Source organism: Myotis lucifugus, unplaced genomic scaffold (assembly GCF_000147115.1).
Source record: "Myotis lucifugus unplaced genomic scaffold, Myoluc2.0 scaffold_3541, whole genome shotgun sequence".
Classification (NCBI taxonomy): Eukaryota; Metazoa; Chordata; class Mammalia; order Chiroptera; family Vespertilionidae; genus Myotis; species Myotis lucifugus.
In genome coordinates, this window is record NW_005874589.1 from 4,767 (window position 1) to 15,087 (window position 10,321).

At 44.2% G+C, this 10,321-nt stretch overlaps 1 protein-coding gene across 1 annotated transcript; it reads left to right on the plus strand.

Moving 5' to 3' along the window:
• Positions 1-284: 284 nt before the first annotated feature.
• LOC102433258 (calcipressin-2) lies at positions 285-5,294 on the plus strand (the record flags this gene model as incomplete). The annotated part of the gene is made up of 3 exons (XM_006108784.2): positions 285-458; positions 2,721-2,892; positions 5,232-5,294. Coding segments are annotated over 3 exons (409 nt in total), but the record flags the coding sequence as incomplete, so codon positions are not given.
• Between the last annotated feature and the right edge of the window lie 5,027 nt (positions 5,295-10,321).

Below are 10,321 nucleotides of genomic sequence, written 5' to 3' on the forward strand. Positions count from 1 at the left end.
TTTTGCATAATTTTCAGGTTTTTCATGCACTATAAACCCCATTCACTTATATTCTCTGGATCCCTGGAGCCAGGTTATGGATCCTTTGACTGAATCCACAGATGTGTTTAGCACCTGGTAACAGACTGACAGATGAAAACAAACAAAAACAACATGGCCAGTAATCTGTTTGAATTTTATGCTGGGAACAGCCTGTTCATTTACTTAGCTATTTGTTTTTGTCAGCTCAGGCATCATGGAAGATACATGACCAATGGATGTTTCTCTGTGCTTGTTTCGATCAGGAAAAATTTGAGGGTCTGTTCAGGACTTATGATGACTGCGTGACGTTCCAGCTATTTAAGAGTTTCCGACGTGTCCGAATAAACTTCAGCAATCCCAAATCTGCAGCCCGAGCCAGGATAGAGCTTCATGAAACCCAGTTCAGAGGGAAAAAATTAAAACTCTACTTTGCACAGGTAATTCTTACCAAAAGTAACCCTTTTGCCTTACATTATTGTCTGCCTTTTTCAAAATGTAAATGGAGCTCTTTTCTATTTTCACATTGGTTTGCAGTCTATACTTAGTCCACTGAGAACTAAACCTGTGTCACAGGGCAGCATAGCAGGGGTCCTCAAACTTTTTAAACAGCTGTCCCTCAGACCGTTGGAGGGCCGGACTATAGTTTAAAAAAAAAACTATGAACAAATTCCTATGCACACTGCACATATCTTATTTTGAAGTAAAAAAACAAAATGGGAACAAATACAATATTTGTATTTGCATGTGGCCTGCGGGCCGTAGTTTGAGGACCCCTGGCATAGAGGTTCAGAAGCGGGCTCTGAGGACTGACAGCTGGGCTTCAACCTGCATAAGTTACATAACTTGACTGGGTCTCCGTTTCCTCAGCTATAAGTGGAGGTGATGATATATACCCATAGTGCTATTATAGAATTAAATGAATTATTGGGTATAGAAGTGCCTAAAATTTGGTAAATGCATAATAAATGCCAAGTAATAGTTGTAAAGAATGCTCTAATCACAACTACTCCTAACCTTCCTGGCAAGATTATATTTAAAACTTAAGTTATATGACTGTTTTAGTGGACTATATACCTTTTCAGTGATTCACATTCATAATAAAAGTTTACAAACATATGGGAATTAATTTTGTGTTTTATTTAACCCAAAGTAAATTCTGACTCTTCCAAAAATAGATGGGTAATTCTTGGCAATGCACACAGTGTCCTCGCAATACAAAACCAATGTCCATCATGTTCCATCAGTAGATAATCTTTATCTATCTCTTATTGGTCAGTAAACATTGTTTCCAAAATTGGACTCTACAAAGATGTTACCGTGAAAAGAACATACTTCGCTTCTTTTTCAGGGCTGAAGAGTATTTCGTGTTATGTATATGCCACATTTCCTTTCTCCATTCATCTATCAAAGGACATTTATGTGGTTTCCATGTCTTGGCTATTGTGAATAGTGTGGCAATCAACATGGGGAGCGCTAATATCTTTTCAAGAGCCTGACTTTAATTCTTTCGGATAAATACCCAGAAGTAGAATTTCTGGATCATATTGTGGTTCTATTTTTAATTTTTTGAGGAATCACCAACAGCATATAAAGATTTCTTTCTAATACTTGTTGTCTTTTGTGTTTTGAAAATAGCCAGTTAGAAATTCATTAAGAGGTTAGATCTCATGTTAATTGTTCTTACAATAAAATAAAATAAAAACAAAAAAAAGGACTTAGAGTTTGGCCTCAGACCCATGCTCAAATCCCACACTGCTAATAACATGTATGACTTGTAGAAACCTCAGTCTCTCCATCTGTAAAACCCCACTTGTTTCTTCAAAAAGCTAAACATACAGTTACCATCTGACCCAGCAATTCCTCTGCTAGGTATATATAGAAAAATATTGAAAATTGGTCTGAAATAAATGCATGTACACATATGTTCATAGCAGCATTAGCCAAAAAGTAGGAACAACCCAAATGTGCATCATTAAGTGAACAGGTAAACAAACTGTGGTCTATTCATTCAGTGGGATATTATTCAACCATAAAAATGAATGAGATAGTGATACATGCTACACACGGATGAACTTTTAAAACATTATGCTTAATGAAAGAAGCCAGGCACAAAAGGTCACATTATTCCATTTATACGTAATGGTCAAAATAGGTAAAGCCACAGAGGTAGAAATCATATTGGTGCTTGCCACGCTCTGACTGGAGATAAAAATGGCAGCAACTGTTTATTGATTCTAGGTTTAGGTTTTCCTCTGTGGTGATGAAGATTTTTTTTTCCAGAGATAGAAGTGGTGGTTGCAAACATTGGGAATATATTGAATGCCACTGAATTGTTTACTTCAAAATGGTTAATTTCATATTATGTGAATTTCACCTCAGTTAAAAGGAAGAAGGAAGGAGGCAAGATGTGGGGACCAGCTTCATTAGCATCATCTGGGAACGTGTTAGCAATGAAATCCTTGGGCCCCACCCAGATCTACTGAGTCAGAAACTCCAGGACTCCGCAATGCATATTTTAGTAAACTTTCCCGGTAATTCTGATGCACAGTAAAGGTTGAGATCCGCTGTTTTAAGGGTGAGATAAGATGATTGAGCACATGGTGTGTGGTAAGGAGTAATTATTAAGCTAAAAGTGAGACCAGTGTGGCACCTCTGAGCCATGGTGAATCATGTGTCTTCATTTCTACTCTGTTTGAAAGGTTCAGACTCCAGAAACAGACGGAGACAAACTGCATTTGGCTCCACCACAGCCCGCCAAACAGTTTCTCATCTCACCCCCTGCATCTCCTCCCGTTGGCTGGCAGCCCATCAGCGATGCCACACCAGTCCTCAACTACGACCTCCTCTACGCCGTGGCCAAACTTGGACCAGGTGAGCTCTGTGGGCCTTTTAAATATATACATGTGTCAGCAACCTGGGAAAGCTAAACAAGATGAACCACCTTGAGATCCCGGGCCCATGGTCACATCTGCATTTGTAATGGATGTATTGCTCTGTGTGGACAGTGGGAGGGATGATGGATGATGGATGAGGATGAAACATCAGACTGTGTAGTTGTTTAAGAGCAACTCAGGAGCCAGTTCTAAAATGTCTACGTGACTTCTTGATTGCAATGCAGATAGTTTAAGATTGAAAAGGCTACTTAATTCTTACAGGATTATGAAGTTATTTCCTCAGAACAAGCAACCTGAGCTCTAGCAGTGGGCATGAGGCTTCTCTGCTGTGCAGCCCTTTTTATTGCTGTCACAGGTGTGCCCAGGAACCCTCAGGTACAAGACAGTCTGCCTGCCGAAGCAAAGCTTCCAAGTCAAGAAGTTGGTCACAGTAGCCTCACACTTTAGAAACGTCTTATGGCCACTTTGTTCCAATGTTGGTATATGTTTCTTGGATTCACTCATTTTCACTGCAGTATGGTATCCCGTTGGGTGAATAGACCATCGCGCTTCATGCATCCATTCTCTGGTTGATGGACATTGCAATTGAATCTACTATTAACATTCTTGTACATACCTCCTATCCACTTTTCTGAAAGTTTCTTTATGTTTTATACCTAGAAGTAATATTGTCTTCAATTTCAGCAGATACTGCCATCTTGCACTCCAAAGTGTGTTTCCTGTATTATAGCAGGAGAGGACATGGTGGAGGGGCTGCCACCAGGTGGTAGCTGAGGTTTTAGACACTGGATCCCGAGGGAGGCAATGGCCATTGCGTCTGCTCCACTTACCGTAGTTCTCCCAGTGGGATAGGGGGCTTTCAAAATATAATCCCAAAGCCCTTACTGTACCCCAAGATAATCTCATTTCATTGATTTGGATCAAGTCCAAGTATTAGTATTTTTTAAAAGTTTCCAGGTGATTCTGATGTGTGGATGAGCTCAAACACCACTGGTAGCCAAATGCCAAATGTCAGGGCTGGTAAATGTATAAGTTCTTACCAGCATTCCTTGGTGTGGTCAGGAAAACATTTGGACCAGAGTCACTCACCCCAGAAATCGGCAGGTTTAATCATCACACATACACTGAGTTTTGAGAAACGTGGGTCCTAGAGCGACCTGCTATCCTGGTGTGCCCAGGACCAAGGAGTTCTTGGGAGCTCTCAGTGCTGAAACCAGAAAATTCCCACGCAGAGCAGGAAGAGCGGGTCACCCACAGGACCTCAGACTAGGATGAGGCTAATCTGATTAATAAGCACTCCCTGCAAGAGAATTGCTGGCTGTCCCCTGTGTGGCCTGAAATTTATGGGACTCTCAGAGCAAGCCCCTTGGGGGTTTCTTTGAAATCACCATCAAGTCACTCCGCTTCTGGAGCCTTTAACGTGGCCATCGGTTTCCCTCAGAGAGGCGCTGTGAGAAGCCGTGGGTGTCTGAGACGGGCTGATGAAAGAAGTGGTGTAATAATCAGGGAGGTGTCTGTGAAATGGGATTCCCTGGAAAGTCTAGTTCACGTACAGACTTTCTGCATACAGAACCCTGAGATCATGCACGCCCCATCCAAAGAGAGGCCTGCCTGTCATCTATGTAATGTCAAGTGTAGATGTTGAGTCTGCCCAGGTCAAGCCTCATGGAGCCGCTTCTCACAGCGATTCAGGACACTGCAGAGGCAGGCGAGCACACCCCCAAAATGGACCGATCAGAGCCGAGGTCCTTGGAGCTGCCTGTGTGACTCATGCATAGGTTTAGACAAGAACACATTTGAACACTTTGTGCAGTTGATTTGAATGTCCACACACGGAGGTCTTCATAGAATCACTGAGGTCTTGGCTAGAGGACATAGGAATCACCCGGCCAACTTGCATTTTACAAGAGGGACCCAGAGGCCCAGAGAGGGGAAGAAGTGACTTGTCAATGACAAGGCTTCCCCCACAGGCTCTTCCTGTGTCTCTCTTTGCAAAGGAGCCCCAGGTCAAGTCCCACTTTCTTTTAAAAGAATATTTTTTTATTGATTTTTAGAGAGAGAGGAAGAGAGAGAAACATCAATCAGGTGCCCCCTGCACACCCTCTACTGAGGATGGAGCCCAAAATCCGGGCATGTGCCCTGACCAGGAATCAAACCGAATCACACTGGTGACCGTTGGTACATGGGATGACACTCAACCAACGGAGCCCCACCAGCCAGGCCTCAAGTCAGACTTTCTGACCAGCAGATCCCAGGGGCGTCTTGTCCACTCACTTGGAGCTGGTATTTCAATAAATCAAATCATTTTTCATCCAGCACAAGACAGAAAATTCATATGCAGTTCATGTTCACGAAGCCTGATGCAAAGACAAGATCAGGGTGAGTCTCAGGCGCCCTCATGGCTAACGGAGCTGAGTCCAGGTCTGGAGGGCACTCCCTGGGACTAGCGTGATGGAGGCAGAAGGGACGGGTGGAGAGGGAATTCCACCTCAGAAGGGCTACCCCCAGAGCCTGGCACGGAGGAGGCAGGAGGAAGAATAAAATGGTCTTAAGGGGTAGAAGGAAAAAGGAGGTTCTTTCTAAAGTTGTGAATAACCTACCAACAATGTTATAAATGCATTAATTGTGCTGCTAAGCAGTGAGCCTCGCCTTTCCTTACCCAGCTGAGCATACTGTCTACCTTCTGACGTGCCCGGCTGAGCAGTGAGCAGAGATAGGAAGGATGGCTATCCCCACCTTATAGATCAGAACACTGAGCTGCAGAAAGGTGAACGAACTCATCGAGTGACACAGCTGGGTGGTGGCAGAGGCTAATGTCAAACTCAGCTCTTCTCACTCCCCACTTGGCCAGATCCCAGGGGCTAGTACGCACACTGGCTGCCTCGGGGGACGTTAGGCCTACTCTGCTCTGACACGGGCAAAACGTTTATCCTGACCCTGCATTGACAGGCATTGGTAACAACACTGCCACTTCCAGAAAGCCTAACCCAGGGCCTGGTACGTGTGCAAATGAAGCCCTGTGCACTACGTGTGCAAGAGCAAATCTGGCGGGCCTCCTGCTTTCTAAGGATGACTGATCCCGGGGGCCACAGAACAGCTGTAATTTGGATGTATTCCCTGGCATAGCTTTCTCTCCTTGAAGGCAATCTAAGGCTATTTCTTTTCATTTCATTTCCATTTGTCCTTTCCCTGTGTCCTTGAAGCTCCTTCACCCGACACAGATGAATGATTTGTGTCCAGCAATGGAGTTGAAAACATCACAGAGTTCTATTAGAGGCCTGGGCCTCTGGCAGCTGTTTTAGCTGCAATGATGAGAGAGCAGGGCCACACCCTGCATCCTCCCCACCCACATCTCTGCTGTCCCCTCCCCTGTGAGGGGCCAACGTGAGGACTTGCTCCTTCAGTCTCCTCATGGCACTTTGCACAAATGCTCACTTTTCTTTATGGTAATTTTCCATTATTTCACTTACTGTCTTCCCTACTTTTTGAGGGGAAAATGTCTGTTGTACTCATTTTGGTATTCCTGGCGCCTGATGACACCTTGCACACAGTAGGTGCTCAATAAATATAGAATGAGTGAATAGACAGAGCGATTAGCCTGCCTAGAGATAGTTTCTTCACTGGCAAAGTGTTGCTTCCTTCCGGCTGTAGCAAAACTGAGCCAGGCAGCACTAAATTAATGTTTTCTTCAACGAGAGGACTTCTAGCGTTTCCATTTTTTAAAAAAATATGATTTAGTAAAATTCATTTTTAATCCTTTGGCAGAATCATTTCAGTAACAAGTTATAACTCACTCCGTGTTAAGGGATGGCTACCTCTGTTCCAGGAATGCAGAAACAAATTAGAATGAGAGCAGAGAAAAGCAACTCAAATGATCGAAGGAGTGGAGTTTTGCTTCTGCTTCAGAGGAATGACTAATAGTGCTAAATTGGTAGGCCTGATGAAAAGTAAGTCTGAAGACAGAGCATCCTGGGGCTGGGATCCAGGTCTAGACGGCACTCACGCTCCGGATCACTTCAGCAAACCGGCTGGCTTGTGGGAGCTGTGACTTGTCACGCTGCCCAAGGCAGGCAATGACGTGCATTCGTAAGACCGTTTCATGGAGGAGAAAAGTGAGGATGAGGACACAGGACTCAGCTCCGACAAGCAGGGGCAAGACTGCGCCCCTATTCTTTAAGGAAGGAACTCTGGTGACCCTGGTCCAGAATTTCCTGGAACTGTGGTAGGCAGCTGAAGGGGCACCAGGCTTGAGACCGTGAGGTCAGACTGGACCTGGGTTCAGCAACCTTGGTACTTGAGTTCAGGCTAAGAAAGAATTCAGAGCCAAGACTCAATCTATGAGAGAATATTTATTTATAAAATCACAGAGGTAGAAGTAACTCCAGAAGAAATGGACTTAGGAAACAGGTATAGAGGCAAAGGAAGTGAAATATGGATTTAGGATATAAGTATAGAGGCAAAGGGAGTGAGGAAGTGCGGGGAGAGAGAGAGAAGGGAAAGGCTCCTGTGTGCTCCATGGAGGAAGAGCGCTCTGGGTCCTCAGTCCTAAGGGTTTTAATTTTGGAGATTTTAAGGGCGGTCCCAGGGGAAGATCTCACTAGAACAGCGATGGTGAACCTATGACACGCGTGTCAGAGGTGACACACGAACTCATTGTTTTGGTTGATTTTTCTTTGTTAAATGGCATTTAAATATATAAAATAAATATCAAAAATATAAGTCTTTGTTTTACTATGGTTGCAAATATCAAAAAATTTCTATATGTGACACGGCACCAGAGTTAAGTTAGGGTTTTTCAAAATGCTGACAAGCCAAGCTCAAAAGGTTCGCCATCACTGCGCTAGAATATTCAGCGGCTTTGCAGTGTGTCCTTTCAGGGTCTAGGTCTCCACTGATTGATTGGTCGGCACCAGGCCAGGGGGTCATTATACAGTGTAGCTGATCCTGAGGTCAGCTGTGGGGTCACTTACCTGGTTTTGTTGCTTTTCTGGGTCTGGAGCTGAAATATAACTGAGGCCTAGATGTTATCTCTAGGGAGGAAAGGTCAGGGGGTCCAAACCTCGTGACCAGCGATATGCTCGGGGAGGAAAGGTCACTCTGGAGGTGACTATCCTTTGCTGGGCACCTGGGGCTTTCCACCCTGGAGACCTTCTGTGCCTGGCCCATCACCCTTGCTCTGCTCCTGTCTGTCTAACTGCCCACCCCACAACTTCTAGCGAGGCTCTCAAAACAAGTATGGAGAGGACAGTGCAATCTCCAAGGAGTCCTTATCCACCCAAACCTGTGGGTGCCTTTGAAACCCTTCACGGAATGTTACAACATGAGACTGGGGCCACCTAACACTGACGAGGCATCCGAGTTCTGTTTAACACAGAGAGGACAAGTTTGCATTCTGGGAAATATAAGAACATAGTTTGAAACGTTCTTAATCAGTGTCCCCATGACTGCATGTTCTGTTTTTGATCCAGGAAGTAAATAAACATAGAGGAATTAGGGAAAAAAAATAAATAGCAACAATGACTAAAACTTCTATAGAGGGCTTGCTGGGTGTCAGGCCCTGTTCTAAACACATTATTGCATTTAATGCTCACTGCAACTCTATGAGACAAGCATTGTTATTTGCCTCATTTATTCAGCTGGGGAATATGAGGCACAGAGTGGTTGAGTAACTTGCCCGAGGCTGCACAGCTGGTAGGTTAAAACATGTTCCTCTGCCACTGGCAAGCAGCAGAAAGGATTGATCAAGACACTACCCCGGCCCTGGAGAGTAAACAGTTTTGAGAAACCAGAGAGATCTCTTGAAGAGTAAAATTAATTTCTCCAGAAGAAAGTCAAGATTGTTGGCAAAGGAAATTTTAAAAATACAAAAAAGTTTACACGCTTGGTTCCTCCACATTTCAGTGCTCTGCTTACTGCCTCCCGTCTCGCCCCCTCAAAAAAACACACCCACTGCACCCGCTGGCTGTTTTCATCTCTTGTACAGAGGGACACAGGGATCAGAATTTGCCTTCTTCTGCTCTGTAGAAAGGACAGCCATCACCTCTATAAAACAGAAGCTTTCTGCATTGGTATTAGTCCCCCTGGGGAATTTAGAGAAGCCAGTCATTTAACAATGACCTGGGCAAAATAAGATGGACTTTGACCAGTGGGAGAGTGGATCGAATACTTCTTTTGGTTTATTGTCTAATACCCATTGTTCCTGACCCCAGAGAGAGTCTAGTGCTGTGTTCTTTTTGAATGTAAAACAAAATATGGAAAACGAAAACCCAGCCCAGCAAAAGAAGCTTATCTACACCAATCAGCAAAAATGGCAAAATAGAGCTGTCGCTGCAGCGAGCGGGTGGTAGGCGGGAGGTGGGATGTGAAATGCCAGCCCTTGTTCTGCTCTCTAGGATGGCTCCCGAAGGTCACGTCCATTGTCACTGGAAAGGCCTGGGGGAGAGATATGAAAAGTCATTGTCTGTTCCCTGTTTTCCACCTGCTATTTTTAGCTCTTGTTAGAGAGATCAATTTTAGTTAACTGCAGAGGAAGGCTTAATATGGTGCTCGAGTTTCAAATCGAGTACATCTGCTATATTTAGATTTTTTTCCAAATTCCTCTCCATCAAAACATGCCATAGTAAAGCAATTTTGCCGGTTTGCTGCTTGGTAGATATTGTTTCCTCCAAATGGAAAAATATATTTCAGTCATTCATGTAACTTATAAGGAAGAGAAATTTCCTATCCCAAGCTCATTGATTCAAAGGGAGAGAAAATTCCGTTTTGAAAATATACACGAACACCCCTGTTGTGGGTGCATCTGGTGTAACTGTTATGGAAGCCTCAGTTCTTGGTAAACGTTTGCTGCTTTCTGATCACAGGCATGAAAAGCAAATAAAACAGCTCGTCTCCAGTGATCCAGTTAGTGCAGTCTCTTTGGGTCACTCCCCACACAAGGGACATAGATTTCTGATCCTGGAATGCATGCTCGTCATTGTCCATCTCCTTTGAAGAATTTTCCCTGGAAAATAATGGTAAAGGAGGTTTTCGTCTCAGCATATATTCCACAATCATTTCCAATCCATGTTGAGTAACAATATAAAATACTTCTTTTTTTTAATTTCACAGGTAAAACATGCACATTGTAGAAAAAATAGAAAGGACACATGACCAAAATTCGAAAGCACTCGCACATCCCATAGCCACACCCCTGATATCGGGGAAGGTAGAACAGGGTGGCCACTCCCAGGGTGGACACCTCAGGACTCTGTGACCGAGCACACCAGGAGCTCAATAAGTCCCTCTGCCCTGGAATACCTCCTCCTCTTCCCTCTGCCCCTCTCCCCCCCACCCCCACCCTGTAGCTATAAATGAAGCTCCAACAAAAAGAGAGGTATTTCTCTTGCTTTCGGATGATGGTTAAAACT